Genomic DNA, 22,196 nt, shown 5'->3' with positions numbered 1-22,196 from the left:
TCTATTATAATGTCCCCATCCTGGCCCCTTACTAGTATTATCGGTCACAGATCCGGCTGAAATAGGCACTGTCATCGCCGGCCCCCTCTCACATGGACCTGGTCGCGGTCGCACCCCCTACGTCCGCCATTGTTATGCCCCTGTATATGGGTCTGTGATAGTCACTGATGAAACTGATGGTAAAAACTAATAAAAGACGTTGTGTGCACTTACCATAAAGGATACATTGACACAAAGGTTTTTAAGTAGAATTTTTAAGTGGTTTTTGCTCCACAATCCAAACAAAATTCACCCCCCAAATGCGCCATTTTGAAGAATTTGATGCTACCTATGTCGAAGAATACCGAAAGGCATAAAAAGAAAAAATAACAGAAGAGAATAAACCCCATAGATGAGGACCCAGACCTTCAGTTTTGCATTTTCAACTTTTTTTTGAGACTTTTAAGAGCAAAAAGTCGCACGTTCCGTAACAATGTTGCACACGATAAAAAACAAACAAACACTGCGGGTCGGATAAATGGAGGACATTTTTACCAAAAATTTAGCTGCAAACATCTGGATTATTAAAGCCACGTCCACAAATGGTGAGAAGAAAAAAAAATTCAGACCAACCAGTAGAAACGGACATCGAACTAGGGGCAACTGAAAAGAATTTGGCACAGAACTAAAATAAAAAATAAAATAAAAAAATAGGCACAAATGTGATAATGAACTGGGAACAAACGTTTAACAGAAATTTTTTTAATTGTGAATTTCTTTTGATACAAAGGCTGAGAGCGATGTACGGCCAAGATTTATCTCTGCAATACTGAGAATGGCCACAGAGGGGCAGCATGAGCCCGACCACGCTCTGCATGTGTGACCCATGGCCGTGTGATACTCCGCACTGTATCTAAGCCTTTCCCATGTTCCATCCGGTGTATAGAAGACTATCGCATGGGATGCCGGCTGAAGTCTCGAAGCCCATCATTTGTGATACTGTACAATGTATCCAAGTCTATCGTGTGATACTGTGCGGTGCAGCTAAGCCTGTCATGTTTGATGCTGTCTGAAGTATCTAAACCTATCATGTGTGATACTGTACGGACCGCTGTATGTAAGCCTAGAACTTCTGATACTGTTCAGTGTATCTAATCCTATCGTCTTTGATACTGTGTGGTGCATCCCTAAAGACCCCATGGAGGACAGAGGAGTGTGGAAGAGAACAGAGGAGTCTGGAGGAGGACAGAAGACCCTGGAGGAGAACAGAGGAGTCTGGAGGAGAACAGAGGAGTCTGGGGGAGAACAGAGGAGTCTGGAGGAGGAGAGAGGAGTCTGGGGGAGGACGGAGGAGCCTGGGGGAGGACGGAGGAGCCTGGAGGAGGACGGAGGAGCCTGGAGGAGAACAGAGGAGTCTGGAGGAGGACGGAGGAGTCTGGAGGAAGACAGAGGAGCCTGGAGGAGGACAGAGGAGCCTGGAGGAGGACGGAGGAGTCTGGAGGAGAACAGAACAACCTGAGGGAGGATGGAGGAGCCTGGAGGAGGACGGAGGAGCCTGGGGGAGGACAGAGGAGTGTGGAGGAGGACGGGAGAGTCTGGAAGAGGACGGAGGAGCCTGGAGGAGGACGGAGGAGCCTGGAGGAGGACAGAGGAGTCTGGAGGAGGACGGAGGAGCCTGGAGGAGGACAGAGGAGTCTGGAGGTGTTGTGATTTTGCTTTTTGCTCCCTCTAGTGGTCATTAGTGATTTGACTCTGGAGCTTCTGTCTTTTCCTGTATCCTCACCTGGGCCGTTAGTTCAGGGGCGTTGCTATAGAAGCTCCCTGGACCTTCAGTTCAATGCCTGGCATCGTTGAAATCAGAGCTAATCTGTTGTGCTCTTGTCCTCTGATCCTGGTTCCTGTTTTTCAAGCTAAGTCTTCTTCTTTGCTTTTTGCTTTTGTTTTGTTTGGTATTTTTGTCCAGCTTGTTCCTATCTGTATCCTGACCTTTGCTGGAAGCTCTAGGGGGCTGGTGTTCTCCCCCCGGACCGTTAGACGGTTCGGGGGTTCTTGAATCTCCAGCGTGGATTTTTATAGGGTTTTTGTTGACCAGATAAGTTATCTTGCTTTATTCTGCTATTAGTAAGCGGGCCTCTCTTTGCTGAACCTGGTTCATTTCTGTGTTTGTCATTTCCTCTTACCTCACCGTTATTATTTGTGGGGGGCTTGTATCTTGCTTTGGGGTCCCTTTCTCTGGAGGCAAGAGAGGTCTTTGTTTTCTTCTCCTAGGGGTAGTTAGATTCTCCGGCTGGCGCGAGTCATCTAGCGATCACCGTAGGCATGATCCCCGGCTACTTCTAGTGTTGGCGTTAGGAGTAGCTATTTGGTCAACCCAGTTACCACAGCCCTATGAGCTGGATATTTGTATCTTGCAGACTTACACGTTCCTCTGAGACCCTGTCCACTGGGGTCATAACAGTATGCCAGGCCAGTATTAAATGTTTAATGCATTGCAGAAGTGGGATTATAAGAAAGAAAATTTTGAGGTTTTTTTTCCCTCTCTCATTTTTTTTTTTTCTTTTCCCCTTTACCTCAGAGTGGCTTAAGCTTGCTGCAGACATGAATGTCCAGACCTTGATTACAAGTGTGGACCGGCTTGCCGCTCGTGTGCAGGGTATACAAGATTATGTTACCAGAAATCCTAGGTCTGAACCCAAGATTCCGATTCCTGAACTGTTTTCAGGAGACCGATTTAAGTTTAGGAATTTCAGGAATAATTGTAAATTATTTTTGTCCCTGAAACCTTGTTCGTCTGGAGACTCTGCTCAACAAGTAAAAATTGTTATTTCATTCTTACGGGGCGACCCTCAGGATTGGGCTTTTTCGTTGGCGCCAGGAGATCCGGCATTGGCTGATATTGATGCGTTTTTTCTGGCGCTCGGTTTACTTTATGAGGAACCCAATATTGAGATTCAGGCAGAGAAAGCCTTGCTGGCTATGTCTCAGGGGCAGGACGAGGCTGAAGTGTATTGCCAAAAATTTCGGAAATGGTCCGTGCTGACACATTGGAACGAGTGTGCACTGGCCGCTAATTTTAGAAATGGCCTTTCTGAGGCCATTAAGAATGTTATGGTGGGTTTTCCCATTCCCACAGGTCTGAATGATACCATGTCCCTGGCTATTCAAATTGACCGGCGGTTGCGGGAGCGCAAAACCGCAAATTCCCTCATGGTGTTGTCTGAACAGACACCTAATTCGGTGCAATGTGATAGAAAAACCGCAAATTCCCTCATGGTGTTGTCTGAACAGACACCTGATTTGATGCAATGTGATAGAATCCTGACTAGAAATGAGAGGAAAATTCATAGACGCCGGAATGGCTTGTGCTACTACTGTGGTGATTCTACACATGTTATCTCAGCATGCTCTAAACGTATAGCTAAGGTTGTTAGTCCTGTCACCGTTGGTAATTTGCATCCTAAGTTTATTCTGTCTGTAACTTTGATTTGCTCACTGTCATCTTATCCTGTCATGGCGTTTGTAGATTCAGGTGCTGCCCTGAGCCTTATGGATCTCTCATTTGCTAAGCGCTGTGGTTTTATTCTTGAACCATTAGAAAATCCTATCCCTCTTAGGGGTATTGATGCTACACCATTGGCAGAAAATAAGCCGCAGTATTGGACACAGGTTACCATGTGCATGACTCCTGAACACCGCGAGGTGATACGTTTTCTCGTTCTACATAAAATGCATGATTTGGTTGTTTTGGGTTTGCCATGGTTACAGACCCATAATCCAGTCCTTGACTGGAAGGCAATGTCAGTGTCTAGTTGGGGCTGTCGTGGTATTCATGGGGATTCCCTGCCTGTGTCTATTGCTTCTTCTACGCCTTCGGAAGTTCCGGCGTATTTGTCTGATTATCAGGATGTCTTCAGTGAGTCTGAGTCCAGTGCACTGCCTCCTCATAGGGACTGTGACTGTGCAATAGATTTGATTCCAGGCAGTAAGTTTCCTAAGGGAAGACTGTTTAATCTGTCGATACCTGAACATACCGCGATGCGTTCATATATCAAGGAGTCTCTGGAGAAAGGACATATTCGTCCGTCTTCTTCCCCTCTTGGTGCGGGATTCTTTTTTGTGGCTAAAAAAGACGGATCTTTGAGGCCTTGTATTGACTATCGGCTTTTAAATAAGATCACTGTCAAATTTCAGTATCCTTTGCCGCTGTTGTCAGATTTGTTTGCCCGGATTAAAGGTGCCAAGTGGTTCACCAAGATAGACCTTCGTGGTGCGTACAACCTTGTGCGCATTAGGCAGGGCGATGAATGGAAAACCGCATTCAATACGCCCGAAGGTCATTTTGAGTACTTGGTGATGCCATTCGGTCTCTCTAATGCACCTTCAGTTTTTCAGTCCTTCATGCATGACATTTTCCGGAAGTATCTGGATAAATTTTTGATTGTTTATCTGGATGATATTCTGTTTTTTTCTGATGATTGGGACTCGCATGTGGAGCAGGTCAGGATGGTTTTTGAGATTCTGCGTGAAAATTCTTTGTTTGTAAAAGGCTCAAAGTGTCTCTTTGGTGTACAGAAGGTTCCCTTTTTGGGGTTCATTTTTTCCCCTTCTGCTGTGGAGATGGATCCAGTCAAGGTCCGAGCTATTCATGAGTGGACTCAACCCTCGTCAGTTAAGAGTCTTCAGAAGTTCTTGGGTTTTGCTAACTACTACCGTCGTTTTATCGCAAATTTCTCTAGCGTTGTTAAACCGCTGACGGATATGACCAAGAAAGGCTCTGATGTAGCTAACTGGGCTCCTGCTGCCGTGGAGGCTTTCCAGGAGTTGAAACGCCGGTTTACTTCGGCGCCTGTTTTGTGCCAGCCTGACGTCTCACTTCCCTTTCAGGTTGAGGTGGATGCTTCGGAGATTGGGGCAGGGGCCGTTTTGTCGCAGAGAGGCCCTGGTTGCTCTGTTATGAGACCTTGCGCCTTTTTCTCTAGGAAGTTTTCGCCTGCGGAGCGAAATTATGATGTGGGCAATCGGGAGTTGTTGGCCATGAAATGGGCATTTGAGGAGTGGCGTCATTGGCTCGAGGGTGCTAAGCATCGTGTGGTGGTCTTGACTGATCACAAAAATCTGATGTATCTCGAGTCTGCTAAACGCCTGAATCCTAGACAGGCCCGCTGGTCATTGTTTTTCTCCCGTTTTGACTTTGTTGTCTCGTATTTACCAGGTTCAAAGAATGTGAAGGCCGATGCTCTTTCCAGGAGCTTTGTGCCTGATGCTTCTGGAGTCGCTGAACCTGTTGGTATTCTTAAGGATGGTATTATCTTGTCAGCTATTTCTCCAGATCTGCGACGTGTGTTGCAGAGATTTCAGGCTGATAGGCCTGATTCTTGTCCACCTGACAGACTGTTTGTGCCTGATAAGTGGACCAGCAGAGTCATTTCCGAGGTTCATTCCTCGGTGTTGGCAGGTCACCCAGGAATTTTTGGCACCAGAGATCTGGTGGCCAGATCCTTTTGGTGGCCTTCCTTGTCTAGGGATGTGCGGTCATTTGTACAGTCCTGTGGGACTTGTGCTCGAGCTAAGCCTTGCTGTTCTCGTGCCAGCGGGTTGCTCTTGCCCTTGCCTGTCCCTAAGAGACCTTGGACACATATCTCCATGGATTTCATTTCTGATCTTCCGGTGTCTCAGGGCATGTCTGTTATCTGGGTGATATGTGATCGCTTCTCCAAGATGGTCCATTTGGTTCCTTTGCCTAAACTGCCTTCCTCTTCCGATCTGGTTCCTGTGTTTTTCCAGAACGTGGTTCGTTTGCACGGCATCCCTGAGATTATTGTGTCAGACAGAGGATCCCAGTTCGTTTCCAGATTCTGGCGATCCTTTTGTAGTAGGATGGGCATTGACTTGTCGTTTTCGTCTGCTTTCCATCCTCAGACTAATGGACAGACGGAGCGAACTAATCAGACTTTGGAGGCTTATTTGAGGTGTTTTGTCTCTGCTGATCAGGACGATTGGGTGACCTTCTTGCCGTTAGCTGAGTTTGCCCTTAATAATCGGGCTAGTTCCGCCACCTTGGTTTCGCCGTTTTTCTGCAACTCTGGTTTCCACCCTCGTTTTTCTTCGGGTCATGTGGAACCTTCTGACTGCCCTGGGGTGGATTCTGTGGTGGATAGGTTGCAGCGGATCTGGAATCTTGTGGTGGACAACTTGAAGTTGTCACAGGAGAGGGCTCAGCGCTTTGCCAACCGCCGCCGCGGTGTGGGTCCCCGACTACGTGTTGGGGATTTGGTGTGGCTTTCTTCCCGCTTTGTTCCTATGAAGGTTTCCTCTCCCAAATTTAAACCTCGTTTTATTGGTCCTTACAAGATATTGGAAATTCTTAATCCTGTGTCCTTTCGCCTGGATCTTCCTGTGTCGTTTGCTATCCACAACGTGTTTCATAGGTCCTTGTTGCGGCGGTACGTTGTGCCTGTGGTTCCTTCTGCTGAGCCTCCTGCTCCGGTGTTGGTTGAGGGCGAGTTGGAGTACGTGGTGGAGAAGATCTTGGATTCTCGTCTCTCCAGGCGGAGGCTTCAGTACCTGGTCAAGTGGAAGGGCTATGGTCAGGAAGATAATTCCTGGGTGGTCGCCTCTGATGTTCATGCGGCCGATTTAGTTCGTGCCTTTCACGCCGCTCATCCTGATCGCCCTGGTGGTCGTGGTGAGGGTTCGGTGACCCCTCACTAAGGGGGGGGTACTGTTGTGATTTTGCTTTTTGCTCCCTCTAGTGGTCATTAGTGATTTGACTCTGGAGCGTCTGTCTTTTCCTATATCCTCACCTGGGCCGTTAGTTCAGGGGCGTTGCTATATAAGCTCCCTGGACCTTCAGTTCAATGCCTGGCATCATTGAAATCAGAGCTAATCTGTTGTGCTCTTGTCCTCTGATCCTGGTTCCTGTTTTTCAAGCTAAGTCTGCTTCTTTGCTTTTTGCTTTTGTTTTGTTTGGTATTTTTGTCCAGCTTGTTCCTATCTGTATCCTGACCTTTGCTGGAAGCTCTAGGGGGCTGGTGTTCTCCCCCCGGACCGTTAGACGGTTCGGGGGTTCTTGAATCTCCAGCGTGGATTTTTATAGGGTTTTTGTTGACCAGATAAGTTATCTTGCTTTATTCTGCTATTAGTAAGCTGGCCTCTCTTTGCTGAACCTGGTTCATTTCTGTGTTTGTCATTTCCTCTTACCTCACCGTTATTATTTGTGGGGGGCTTGTATCTTGCTTTGGGGTCCCTTTCTCTGGAGGCAAGAGAGGTCTTTGTTTTCTTCTCCTAGGGGTAGTTAGATTCTCCGGCTGGCGCGAGTCATCTAGCGATCACCGTAGGCATGATCCCCGGCTACTTCTAGTGTTGGCGTTAGGAGTAGCTATTTGGTCAACCCAGTTACCACAGCCCTATGAGCTGGATTTTTGTATCTTGCAGACTTACACGTTCCTCTGAGACCCTGTCCACTGGGGTCATAACAGGAGGAGGACGGAGGAGCCTGGAGGAGGACAGAGGAGTCTGGAGGAAGACAGAGGAGCCTGGAGGAGGACAGAGGAGCCTGGAGGAGGACAGAGGAATCTGGAGGAAGACAGAGGAGCCTGGGGGAGGACAGAGGAGCCTGGAGGAGGACAGAGGAGCCTGGAGGAGGACAGAGGAGCCTGGAGGAGGACGGAGGAGCCTGGAGGAGGACGGAGTAGTCTGGAGGAAGACAGAGGAGCCTGGAGGAGGACAGAGGAGCCTGGAGGAGGACAGAGGAGTCTGGAGGAAGACAGAGGAGCCTGGAGGAAGACAGAGGAGCCTGGGGGAGGACAGAGGAGCCTGGAGAAGGACAGAGGAGCCTGGAGGAGGACAGAGGAGCCTGGAGAAGAACAGAAGAGCCTGGAGGAGGACAGAGGAGCCTGGAGGAGGACAGAGGAGCCTGGAGAAGGACAGAGGAGCCTGGAGGAGGACAGAGGAGCCTGGAGGAGGACAGAGGAGCCTGGAGAAGAACAGAAGAGCCTGGAGGAGGACAGAGGAGCCTGGAGGAGGACAGAGGAGCCTGGAGGAGGACAGAGGAGCCTGGAGGAGGACAGAAGAGTCTGGAGAACAGAGGAGTCTAGAAGAGAACAGAGGAGCCTGGAGGAGAGGACAGAGGAGCCTGGAGGAGGACAGAGGAGTCTGGAGGAGAACAGAAGAGTCTGGAGGAGGACAGAGGAGCCTGGAGGAGGACAGAGGAGCCTGGAGGAGGACAGAGGAGTCTGGGGGAGGACAGAAGAGTCTGGAGAACAGAGGAGTCTGGAGGAGAACAGAGGAGCCTGGAGGAGAGGACAGAGGAGCCTGGAGGAGGACAGAGGAGTCTGGAGGAGAACAGAAGAGTCTGGAGGAGGACAGAGGAGTCTGGAGGAGAACAGAGGAGTCTGGAGGAGGACAGAGGAGTCTGGAGGAAGACAGAGGAGTCTGGGGGAGAACAGAGGAGTCTGGGGGAGGACAGAGGAGTCTGGAGGAGGACATAAGAGTCTGGAGGAGGACAGAAGAGTCTGGGGGAGGACGGAGGAGCCTGGGGGAGGACGGAGGAGCCTGGAGGAGGACAGAGGAGCCTGGAGGAGGACAGAGGAGTCTGGAGGAGGACAGAGGAGTCTGGAGGAAGACAGAGGAGTCTGGGGGAGAACAGAGGAGTCTGGGGGAGGACAGAGGAGTCTGGAGGAGGAGATAAGAGTCTGGAGGAGGACAGAAGAGTCTGGGGGAGGACGGAGGAGCCTGGGGGAGGACGGAGGAGCCTGGAGGAGGACAGAGGAGCCTGGAGGAGGACAGAGGAGTCTGGAGGAGAACAGAGGAGTCTGGAGGAGGACAGAGGAGTCTGGGGGAGGACGGAGGAGCCTGGGGGAGGACAGAGGAGTCTGGAGAGGACAGAGGAGTCTGGAGGAGGACAGAAGAGTCTGGGGGAGGACAGAGGAGTCTGGGGGAGGACAGAGGAGTCTGGAGGAGGACAGAAGAGTCTGGGGGAGGACAGAGGAGCCTGGGGGAGGACAGAGGAGCCTGGAGGACAGAGGAGCCTGGAGGAGGACAGAGGAGTCTGTAGGAGAACAGAAAAGTCTGGGGGAGGACAGAGGAGTCTGGAGGAGGACAGAGGACAGAGGAGTATGGAGGAGAACAGATGAGTCTGGGGGAGGACGGAGGAGTCTGGGGGAGGACGGAGGAGTCTGGAGGAAAGAAGAGTCTGGAGGAGGACAGAGTCTGGCAGTAGCTGTCTCATAGAGAATACAGCAGTACTTTCCTATGTGTGGGGTCAACTTATCTACCTCATTCATGGAGGATAGTATCTGGTGTATCTAAGCTTATTATGTGTTATATTTTTTAATATATCTAAGCCTATCATATGTCATACTATTCGGTGTATCTAAGCCTATTATTTTGGCTACTATCTGGTGTATCTAAGCCTATGCTGTGTACTTCGCGGACGTCGCCCCCTGTTGGTCCGGTGCAGCGCCCCACGCTCTGGGCTTCGGTCACTTCCTCACAGCTGCACATTTCGGGCGAGGTTTACAGAACGTTCAACACAATTACACAAAAACAGGATGTTACTAATCCCAGAACACAGAATACCGCCATACTGAGCTGCAATGTCCAGAGAACAGGAAACAATAAGAAAACCTACAATCTGTCCTGACGGATAATCCCTGAAATCTGCGGGCACCTGAGGGACACATCTACATGTATAACACAGCTCCACCATGGATATGTGAGATGCCTACAATGAAGGATATGGCTGCCCCCTCCCTAATAATTCCTAGCAGGACCTCTCCCCAAGATTTCCCTATATGAGATAATCCCTACAATATCCCTAGTGCTCCATTTACACCCAAAGCTGCATATTAAATCCTGATAGTTTCCATCCAGCTGTCGGCTCCAGGTTCACAGATCTCACTGCTCCTACTGATCTTATAATAAATCTACATAAGGTATCAGATAAATAATGTAGATACAGTCAAATGGGAGAGGGAAGTCAATAAAATAAGAAGCCTACAACATAGAAAACCAACCTTTAGGTACAAGAATATAACTACTATAATACTGCTCATATGGACAAGAATATAACTACTATAATACTGCCCCTATGTACAGGAATATAACCACTATAATACTGCTCCTATGTACAAGAATATAACTACTATAATACTGTCCCCTATGTGCAAGAATATAACTACTATAATACTGCTCCTATGTACAAGAATATAACTACTATAATACTGCTCCTATGTACAAGAATATAACTACTATAATACTGTCCCCTATGTGCAAGAATATAACTACTATAATACTGCTCCTATGTACAAGAATATAACTACTATAATACTGCCCCTATGTACAAGAATATAACTACTATAATACTGCTCCTATGTACAAGAATATGACTACTATAATACTGCTCCTATGTACAAGGATATAACTACTATAATACTGCTCCTGTATACAAGAATATAACTACTATAATACTGCTCCTATGTACAGGAATATAACTACTATAATACTGCCCCTATGTACAAGAATATAACTACTATAATACTGCCCCTATGTACAGGAATATAACTACTATAATACTGCCCCTATGTACAAGAATATACTTACTATAATACTGCCCCTATGTACAAGAATATAACTACTATAATACTGCTCCTATGTACAAGAATATACTTACTATAATACTGCCCCTATGTACAAGAATATAACTACTATAATACTGCCCCTATGTACAAGAATATACTTACTATAATACTGCCCCTATGCACAAGAATATAACTACTATAATACTGCTCCTATGTACAAGAATATAACTACTATAATACTGCCCCTATGTACAAGAATATACTTACTATAATACTGCCCCTATGTACAAGAATATAACTACTATAATACTACCCCCTATGTACAAGAATATACTTACTATAATACTGCCCCTATGCACAAGAATATAACTACTATAATACTGCTCCTATGTACAAGAATATAACTACTATAATACTGTCCCCTATGTGCAAGAATATAACTACTATAATACTGCTCCTATGTACAAGAATATAACTACTATAATACTGCCCCTATGTACAAGAATATAACTACTATAATACTGCTCCTATGTACAAGAATATAACTACTATAATACTGTCCCCTATGTGCAAGAATATAACTACTATAATACTGCTCCTATGTACAAGAATATAACTACTATAATACTGCTCCTATGTACAAGAATATAACTACTATAATACTGTCCCCTATGTGCAAGAATATAACTACTATAATACTGCTCCTATGTACAAGAATATAACTACTATAATACTGCCCCTATGTACAAGAATATAACTACTATAATACTGCTCCTATATACAGGAATATAACTACTATAATACTGCCCCTATGTACAAGGATATAACTACTATAATACTGCTCCTATGTACAAGAATATAACTACTATAATACCGCCCCTATATACAAGAATATGACTACTATAATACTGCTCCTATGTACAAGGATATAACTACTATAATACTGCTCCTGTATACAAGAATATAACTACTATAATACTGCTCCTATGTACAGGAATATAACTACTATAATACTGCCCCTATGTACAAGAATATAACTACTATAATACTGCCCCTATGTACAGGAATATAACTACTATAATACTGCCCCTATGTACAAGAATATACTTACTATAATACTGCCCCATATGTACAGGAATATAACTATTACACTGGTCAACAGCATTTTTGGTGCCAAAGATATTTCATCGAATTTAGGGTATTTTTGGGGTGCTGATTCTGAATATGTCATCAGTTTTGCCAGATTGGCTCAAGTTTTTGAGATTTTTGGTATCTTATTTATAGCACTTGTTGGTAAATGCGACGCATCATCTCATTAATTTCTTTGGATTAGTACTTGAACTGAGCAGTTCTCAATATAGTTTTGTGTTAATTAGTGTTCTAAAAGTTTGTTCATAGCTTGATTTTTGCACTAACTTTATGTTGTTGTCTGTTTTCCAGTGAAAAGCATGAACTCATCAAGAAGAAGTTGTCTTAACGATCCAGACTCATTCTGTTACATTTGTGGTGAATACACACTGCCAAAACATAGAAGAAACATAACAGACTTCGTAAAAAAAAGTGTATTTTGCCTATTTTGGGGTTATGCTTGGGGACCAAGACAAGTTTTGGGCACCACACATAGTGTGCAAAGCATGTATCGAATTATTACGAAAATGGAGCAAAGGACAAAGAAAAAGCTTCAAATTTGGTGTTCCAATGGTGTGGAGAGAGCCAAAAAATCATCATGATGACTGTTATTTATGGTAACCACAGGTACAGGCACATCTTCACAATGAGGGACAGGCCTTCTTGCAGATTCCATGTTACTCCCATTTTCGTTTCTTATGCTTATTGAATCCTTGCACTTGCACTGCACAGAAATAACAGTCATCATGATGATTTTTTGGCTCTCTCCACACCATTGGAACACCAAATTTGAAGCTTTTTCTTTGTCCTTTGCTCCATTTTCGTCATAATTCGATACATGCTTTGCACACTATGTGTGGTGCCCAAAACTTGTCTTGGTCCCCAAGCATAACCCCAAAATAGGCAAAATACACTTTTTTTACGAAGTCTGTTATGTTTCTTCTATGTTTTGGCAGTGTGTATTCACCACAAATGTAACAGAATGAGTCTGGATCGTTAAGACAACTTCTTCTTGATGAGTTCATGCTTTTCACTGGAAAACAGACAACAACATAAAGTTAGTGCAAAAATCAAGCTATGAACAAACTTTTAGAACACTAATTAACACAAAACTATATTGAGAACTGCTCAGTTCAAGTACTAATCCAAAGAAATTAATGAGATGATGCGTCGCATTTACCAACAAGTGCTATAAATAAGATACCAAAAATCTCAAAAACTTGAGCCAATCTGGCAAAACTGATGACATATTCAGAATCAGCACCCCAAAAATACCCCAAATTCATTAAAATAGTTTGGACACCAGAATTTTTTTTTTTTTTTTTTGTTGACCTGTGTTATAATACTGCCCCTATGTACAAGACTATAACTACTATAATACTGCCCCTATGTACAAGAATATAACTACTATAATACTGCCCCTATGTACAGGAATATAACCACTATAATACTGCTCCTATGTACAAGAATATAACTACTATAATACTGCTCCTATGTACAAGACTATAACTACTATAATACTGCTCCTATGAACAAGAATATAACTACTATAATACTGCTCCTATGTACAAGAAAATAACTACTATAATACTGCTCCTATGTACAATATAACTACTATAATACTGCTCCTATGTACAAGAATATAACTACTATAATACTACCCCTATGTACAAGAATATAACTACTATAATACTGCTCCTATGTACAAGAATATAACTACTATAATACTGCTCCTATGTACAAGAATATATCTACTATAATACTGCCCCTATGTACAAGAATATAACTACTATAATACTGCTCCTATGTACAAGAATATATCTACTATAATACTGCCCCTATGTACAAGAATATAACTACTATAATACCAGTATATTAATCTTTGAGTTAGATAAAGACAGAACAGTTCTCAATTGCACAGATTATTGTAATTTCGCTGCATTAACAATGTTGAACTTATTTTCGTATCAGCTATTGGACCCCCATGATAAATCTGTATTATGCCCCCATCTCCCATGTGCTGTATATAATTCCAGCGTGTTTTGCGGTGGGGTGTTAGGTCAGTATTAGGCTGCGGGCCCCCTGTGATTATAACCTCTGCACCCCCGGCAGCTGCACCCTGAACCCATCAATCAGAACGGTTTTCTTATTATAGATGCCTCCTGTTTCGCTTCCTGAGTACACGCTGTGGTTGTGACTGAAACTTTTTCATCGGAAGGCAGGCCTGACATCACCCTTCAGAATTCTCTATAAAGCTACGTCCTCTAGATGATCAATTATCATGTCTCATCCACATCATCACACATATTATCTAATCATCACATTAAATCAATACAATCACTTGTGTCATCTAATCTGCCCTCATCATCCATATGATTAGTGGGGCGAGACGACATCATAGTATCTTGCCCTTGAATATTGTGCTGTGAGCCAGCACTATGAGGGATCTCATTTGTCTCTTTTTTTACCACCACCTTTACATTATCTATAGAATTGTAACACTATAAGGTTTTGTTGCTGTGTGTCTCTCCCAGTAATATAGGCTGGATGTGAGGTCTGTGTGTCTCTCCTAGTAACATAGGCTGGATGTGAGATCCGTGTGTCTCTCCCAGTAATATAGGCTGGATGTGAGCTCTGTGTGTCTCACCCAGTAATATAGGCTGGATGTGAGGTCTGTGTGTCTCTCCCAGTAATATAGGCTGGATGTGAGGTCTGTGTGTCTCTACCAGTAATATAGGCTGGATGTGAGCTCTGTGTGTCTCTCCCAGTAATATAGGCTGGATGTGAGGTCTGTGTGTCTCTCCCAGTAATATAGGCTGGATGTGAGATCTGTGTGTCTCTCCAGTAATATAGGCTGGATGTGAGCTCTGTGTGTCTCACCCAGTAATATAGGCTGGATGTGAGGTCTCTGTGTCTCTCCCAGTAATATAGGCTGGATGTGAGGTCTGTGTGTCTCTCCTAGTAACATAGGCTGGATGTGAGATCCGTGTGTCTCTCCCAGTAATATAGGCTGGACGTGAGGTCCGTGTGTCTCTCCCAGTAATATAGGCTGGATGTGAGGTCTGTGTGTCTCTCCAGTAATATAGGCTAGATGTGAGGTCTGTGTGTCACTCCCAGTAATATAGGCTGGATGTGAGCTCTGTGTGTCTCTCCCAGTAATATAGGCTGGATGTGAGCTCTGTGTGTCTCTCCCAGTAATATAGGCTGGATGTGAGGTCTGTGTGTCACTCCCAGTAATATAGGCTGGATGTGAGCTCTGTGTGTCTCTCCCAGTAATATAGGCTGGATGTGAGCTCTGTGTGTCTCTCCCAGTAATATAGGCTGGATGTGAGCTCTGTGTGTCTCTACCAGTAATATAGGCTGGATGTGAGCTCTGTGTGTCTCTCCCAGTAATATAGGCTGGATGTGAGCTTTGTGTGTCTCTCCCAGTAATATAGGATGGATGTGAGCTCTGTGTGTCTCTCCCAGTAATACAGGCTGGATGTGAGCTCTGTGTGTCTCTCCCAGTAATATAGGCTGGATGTGAGCTCTGTGTCTCTCCCAGTAATATAGGCTGGATGTGAGGTCTGTGTGTCTCTCCCAGTAATATAGGCTGGATGTGAGCTCTGTGTGTCTCTCCCAGTAATATAGGCTGGATGTGAGCTCTGTGTCTCTCCAGTAATATAGGCTGGATGTGAGGTCTGTGTGTCTCTCCCAGTAATATAGGCTGGATGTGAGGTCTGTGTGTCTCTCCCAGTAATATAGGCTGGATGTGAGGTCTGTGTGTCTCTCCCAGTAATATAGGCTGGATGTGAGGTCTGTGTGTCTCTCCCAGTAATATAGGCTGGATGTGAGCTCTGTGTCTCTCCAGTAATATAGGCTGGATGTGAGGTCTGTGTGTCTCTCCCAGTAATATAGGCTGGATGTGAGGTCTGTGTGTCTCTCCCAGTAATATAGGCTGGATGTGAGCTCTGTGTCTCTCTCCCAGTAATATAGGCTGGATGTGAGGTCTCTGTGTCTCTCCCAGTAATATAGGCTGGATGTAAGGTCTGTGTGTTTCTCCCAGTAATATAGACTGGATGTGAGGTCTGTGTGTCTCTCCCAGTAATATAGGCTGGATGTGAGGTCTGTGTGTCGCTCCCAGTAATATAGGTTGGATGTGAGCTCTGTGTTTCTCTCCCAGTAATATAGGCTGGATGTGAGGTCTGTGTTTCTCGCAGTAATATAGGCTGGATGTGAGGTGTGTGTGTGTCTCTCGCAGTAATATAGGCTGGATGTGAGGTCTGTGTGTCTCTCAGTAATACAGGCTGGATGTGAGGTCCGTGTGTCTCTCCCAGTAATATAGGCTGGATGTGAGGTCTGTGTGTCTCTCCCAGTAATATAGGCTGGATGTGAGGTCTGTGTGTCTCTCCCAGTAATATAGGCTGGATGTGAGGTCTGTGTGTCTCTCCCAGTAATACAGGCTGGATGTGAGGTCTGTGTGTCTCTCCCAGTAATATAGGCTGGATGTGAGCTCTGTGTGTCTCCCAGTAATATAGGCTGGATGTGAGCTCTGTGTGTCTCTTCCAGTAATATAGGCTGGATGTGAGGTCTGTGTGACTCTCTCAGTAATATAGGCTGGATGTGAGATCTGTGTGTCTCTCCCTGTAATACAGGCTGGATGTGAGGTATGTGTGTCTCTCCCAGTAATATAGGCTGGGTGTGAGGTCTGTGTGTCTCTCCCAGTAATATAGGCTGGATGTGAGATCTGTGTGTCTCTCCCTGTAATACAGGCTGGATGTGAGGTCTGTGTGTCTCTCCCAGTAATACAGGCTGGATGTGAGGTCTGTGTGTCTCTCCCAGTAATATAGGCTGGATGTGAGATCTGTGTGTCTCTCCCAGTAATATAGGCTGGATGTGAGCTCTGTGTCTCTCCAGTAATATAGGCTGGATGTGAGGTCTGTGTGTCTCTCCCAGTAATATAGGCTGGATGTGAGCTCTGTGTGTCTCTCCCAGTAATATAGGATGGATGTGAGGTCTGTGTGTCTCTCCCAGTAATATAGGCTGGATGTGAGGTCTGTGTGTCTCTCCTGGTAATATAGGTTGGATGTGAGGTCTGTGTGTCTCTCCCTGCAATATATATATGGTTTTCAGCCTGGGTGGTCGCATCTTGTAAATTCACTAGTAAAAGCTAAGCAGACAGCAGTGAACTGATAATAATAACCTGGGAACCTTATGGAGTATTGTCCCTTGTCCCAGATCAGATTAACATCAGTCCCCAGCTGTGGGCTTTCCCTCTTCTGGTTATGAAAATTACGCATTAGCTCACAACATTTTTTTATTTATTTTACACAGGATGTACACAGTTGGTGCTGTGATCTCAGGGCGACCAGGCGACCATGATGAAAGCTGCCTTCAGCCGCCAGCGCCGGGGATCAGCATGATCTGTACTGCTTGTTCCCAGGTGCCAGTACGTACGGTACGGCTGATGACACAGGGATGTAAAAACACGGTCGCACCACCATTGAATACAGTGGGCGTTTGTGTGTCCGTACTTGCAAGCCTTAAAAAATCTGTAGCGGCAAAATGGTAGAAAAAAAGTTATTGATTATGTTTAGAAAGTTGCAAAACTTTAGGAAAAGTTGCAAAAACATTTAGAAAGTAAATTAGCACCTTTAACTATTTCTTTCTATTTGTGTTTTCTTTTTAATAAGAAAGTAACATAAAATCTGCAGATTTCTATGTGTCGTGTTTTTTTTGTGCCTGTAAAGTTTAGGTAATTTCTGTTCCACCCAGATGAGACCACTGAAGACGTCTCACCACTTGTTCCAGTGAGGTCACTTCCTATGTGAGATGCTGCAGGGTCCGCACTGCCCGGCCCTCCATCTTGCTTGGCCGGTGTTTCCTGCCCTAGGTAAACAGCCTGGAATGTGTCACAATGAGGGTCTCCATGAGTGACGTGTAGCTGTGCCTCTCAGCTTAAAGGGGTCCTCCGCCAATTAAGGGGAGGGGGCTCTAACTGCAGATTGTAATCACCATTACTGCTCTTCTCCATTACTTTCAATACAGCTGCAATACCAGACACAACCTGTAGACGGGGTGGTGCTGTTTTTGGGAAGAAAGTAATTTTTTTTTCTTTTTTACACTTTCACCATACGATTGTGCCAAGATGCCATGCACAGTTGTATCCTATGGCAATTAAAGGGAACATGTCCACATGTTTTTAAACATAGGACGTAGTAGATGCGCTTGTCCCTCAATAAAAATGGTACCTGTTTTATAGAAATCCAATGCGCCAGTCAGGAGAAATCTGGCATATAAGTCAAATCAGGCTGGAAGTGCACTGGGGCGTGTCTGCCGGAGAGTTTTCAGTGCAGTGACACGCCCCCAGTGCATTTCCAGCCTAATTTGCATATGATTTCTACGCCAGATTTCACCTGACTGGCACATCTAATCTCTATAAAAATGGTATCTTTTTTGGGGGGCAGACAAGCGCCTATAAAGCAACACTGCTACTTATATGTGCAGAGAACTTCCCTTTAACCCTTTAAATGCCATGATTAAATCACGTTGTGGCAGTAATGTTGCGTGAATACAAAGCAAAGACCCTCAGGGCTCTCAGCAGCAGAAATCTCTCCTGCCCTGATGGTTTGCTACAATGTATCAGTGCAGGTGAAATATATCTCCAGACACTTTAGCTCACCCCAATGCTAGAATCCTAGCTCTGTACTGCTGTATAACGTCCTTCATGCTACTGCTTTGTAGTGAGTGTTTTATCTAACCCCAGTGCTGGATTCACAGCTACGCTATTCAGTACTGCTGTATAATGTCCTCCATGCTGCTGCTTTATAGTAAAAGTTTTATCTCTCCACTGAACTTGATTCACAGTCACACTGCACAGTATTGCTGTATCATGTTTTCTAGGCTGTTGCTGCTCCTAGAAAGAGTCTTATCTCACTACTGTACCGGATTTAAGGCTACACTTCTCAATATTGCTGTATAATGTCACCTATGCTGCTGTTTTCTAGTAAGTGTTTTATCTAAAACCAGTGCTGGATTCATAGCTACACTGTTCAGTACTGCTGTATAATGTCCTCCAAGCTGTTGCTTTCTAGTATTATATCTCTTATCTGAACTTAATTCACAGCTACACTGCACAGTATTGCTGTATCAAGTTCTCTATGCTTCGGCTGCTTCTAGTAAGTGTCTTATCTCACCCCTGTGCTGGATTCAGAGCTACAATTCTGCTGCTTTTTAGTAAGTGTTTTATCTAACCTCAGAGCTGGATTCATAGCTACACTATTCAGTACTGATGTATAATTTCCTCCATACTGCTACTTTATAGTAAGTGTTTTAACTAACCCCAGAGCTGGATTCACAGCTACACTATTCAGTATGGCTGCTTAATGCCCTCCATGCTGCTGCTTTCTAATATGCGTTTTATCTCAACTGGATTCACGGGCACTGCACAGCATTGCTGTATAATGTTCTCTATCCGGCTTCTGTTTCTAGTAAGTGTTTAAACTCACCCCTGTGCTGTGTTTGCACCTACACTGTTTAGTAATGCTGTATAATGTTCTCCATGCTGCTGCTTTCTAGTAAATGTTCTATCTCACCACTGAGCTGCATTCATAGCTGCAATGCTCAGTACTGCTGTATAATGTCCTCCATTCTACTTTATGTCAACTCAGTGCTGGATTCACATCTACATTGCTCAGTTCTGTATAATTCCCTGTATGCTACTGCTCCTAGTATTTTTTAAAAACACTGAGCTGGAATCAGCTAAACTGCTCAGTACTGGTGTAGAATGTCCTCTTTATGCCTTTGATAGGGGGAAGGAGACTCACTTGGAAGAAAGTGAAGACTATATTTATGGCTTCTATAGGGGGTGTCTGGCCGAGGACTTACTGAGGACTGTAGAAGTGCTTGTAATGGATTTTGGAAGCTAAAGTTAGAATGAAAAACAAAAACAATAAAGTAAAATAAAAAATAATGAAAAAACAATTGCTTAAAATAAAGATTAAATCAGCCCCATTTTATGGGTTCAAAAATAAATATATATATACTGTATGTAAAAAAAAAAGTGATATCGTCGTGTCCATAAAAGTCTGACCTATCAAAATCTCAAATTATTTAGTGAAAAGAAAAAGGGAGGAGCCAGATCTGCCATTTTTGGGGGTTGCTGCGCCTCCTCAACAAAATAAAAAAAAAAAGTGATTAAAAATCATATGCACCTCAAAATGGTATTAATGAAAACATCTGCATCAAGCCCAACACAGCTTTATCGACCAAAGGAAAAGAAGTTATGGATCTCAGAAAATGACAACTTTTTTGTTAATTTTTAACAAATTTTTAATTTTTTTTTACTAAAATAAAAAAAAAAACAAAAACATTTTGGTATCATCATAATCGTGCTGCGCTGGAGAATCACATTACCGGGTCGTTTTTACTGCAAAATAAATTCCATAGAAACAAAACCCCTAAAAAATGAATGAAATAGTGAAATAAAGTCTCATTACTTCTTTTTAATATTAAAATAAAAAATGCTAAATTTTGCCCCAGATAAAAAAAAAAAGTAATGTGAAGCATAAACGTGGTGGTCATTCAGGGGTTAAACTAATAGAATTTCTTTTTTTTTGCTACTTTCTTGAAAATAATGATATATTGTCCTTCGGACTTTGCGCCATTTTTTTACGCTTTTTTTGGTGATGTCATATGACCTCCCGCAGTTTATAGAACGGTCCTGTGTGGTGTACCTGCAGGTGGATGCTGGGGGCAGTAGTGCGCCACTCCTGTCCTGCGCGCTGGCGGTGAGCCCCCCATGCTGTCCCCATGTATGGGCAGGTCAGCGCTGTTCTCGCCCCTCCGGGCTCCGCTTTGCTCTCAGTATCTGTTTAGATTTGTGTCTATATATATCCGCTGATGGCTTCTTCCCCTCCCTCCTTCCTGCCCTCTCCTCCAGATTTCGCTCTTTTGGGCAGGGTCCCCGCTCTTGTATCTCGCAGCCCCGGGACGCAGCAGCGAAGTGACAGGAGGCGAGAACGGAAATTACAAGAAGTGAAGTCCGCGGCGCAACAGGGGTCCTGGAAGATTCTGGGGGCAGCGGAGCCCGGACCCCTCCTGTGACAGAGGAAATGGAGGTACAGTCCTGCAGGCTCAGGGGTCTGCACTGGGCTCCTGCTGTCACTGCGCTCGGTGCGACCGGTCTGCTGACACTGGGGGTACAGGATAATGACACTGACACTGGGGGTACAGGATAATGACACTGACACTGGGGTACAGGATAATGACACTGACACCGGGGGTACAGGATAATGACACTCGGGGTACAGGATAATGACACTGACACTGGGGGTACAGGATAATGACACTGACACTGGGGGTACAGGATAATGACACTGACACTGGGGGTACAGGATAATGACACTGACACTGGGGTACAGGATAATGACACTGACACTGGGGGTACAGGATAATGACACTGACACTGGGGTACAGGATAATGACACTGACACTGGGGGTACAGGATAATGACACTGACACTGGGGGTACAGGATAATGACACTGGGGGTACAGGATAATGACACTGACACTGGGGGTACAGGATAATGACACTGACACTCGGGGTACAGGATAATGACACTGACACTGGGGGTACAGGATAATGACACTGACACTCGGGGTACAGGATAATGACACTGACACTGGGGTACAGGATAATGACACTGACACTGGGGGTACAGGATAATGACACTGACACTGGGGGTACAGGATAATGACACTGACACTCGGGGTACAGGATAATGACACTGACACTGGGGGTACAGGATAATGACACTGGGGGTACAGGATAATGACACTGACACTGGGGGTACAGAATAATGACACTGACACTGGGGTACAGGATAATGACACTGACACTGGGGGTACAGGATAATGACACTGGGGGTACAGGATAATGACTCTGACACTGGGGGTACAGGATAATGACACTGGGGGTACAGGATAATGACTCTGACACTGGGGGTACAGGATAATGACACTGGGGGTACAGGATAATGACACTGACACTGGGGTACAGGATAATGACACTGACACTGGGGGTACAGGATAATGACACTGACACTGGGGGTACAGGATAATGACACTGACACTGGGGGTACAGGATAATGACACTGACACTGGGGGTACAGGATAATGACACTGACACCGGGGGTACAGGATAATGACACTGGGGGTACAGGATAATGACACTGACACTGGGGGTACAGGATAATAACACTGACACTCGGGGTACAGGATAATGACACTGACACTGGGGTACAGGATAATGACACTGACACTGGGGGTACAGGATAATGACACTGGGGGTACAGGATAATGACACTGACACTGGGGTACAGGATAATGACACTGACACTGGGGGTACAGAATAATGACACTGACACTGGGGTACAGGATAATGACACTGACACTGGGGGTACAGGATAATGACACTGGGGGTACAGGATAATGACACTGACACTGGGGGTACAGGATAATGACACTGAC

The 22,196-nt window shown here is 45.0% G+C and overlaps 1 protein-coding gene and 1 long non-coding RNA gene across 2 annotated transcripts in view; one reads left to right on the top strand and one right to left on the bottom strand.

The window, feature by feature from the left end:
• Positions 1 to 235: 235 nt before the first annotated feature.
• LOC143814988 (uncharacterized) overlaps positions 236 to 22,196 on the bottom strand; it is a 101,288-nt gene continuing 79,327 nt past the window's right edge. Inside the window, exon 3 of the long non-coding RNA XR_013223651.1 lies at positions 236 to 328. This is a non-coding gene — a long non-coding RNA (uncharacterized LOC143814988). The remainder of the gene's footprint in view (positions 329 to 22,196) is intronic.
• RCSD1 (RCSD domain containing 1) overlaps positions 20,571 to 22,196 on the top strand; it is a 66,802-nt gene continuing 65,176 nt past the window's right edge. Inside the window, exon 1 of the mRNA XM_077293736.1 lies at positions 20,571 to 20,785. Within this exon, the coding sequence (XP_077149851.1) occupies positions 20,780 to 20,785 (6 nt within the window). The 5' untranslated portion in view covers positions 20,571 to 20,779. The remainder of the gene's footprint in view (positions 20,786 to 22,196) is intronic.

This window comes from Ranitomeya variabilis, chromosome 3 (assembly GCF_051348905.1).
Source record: "Ranitomeya variabilis isolate aRanVar5 chromosome 3, aRanVar5.hap1, whole genome shotgun sequence".
NCBI lineage: Eukaryota > Metazoa > Chordata > Amphibia > Anura > Dendrobatidae > Ranitomeya > Ranitomeya variabilis.
The sequence above is the reverse complement of the archived record's forward strand: the minus strand, read 5'-3'. Positions and strand labels throughout refer to the sequence as shown.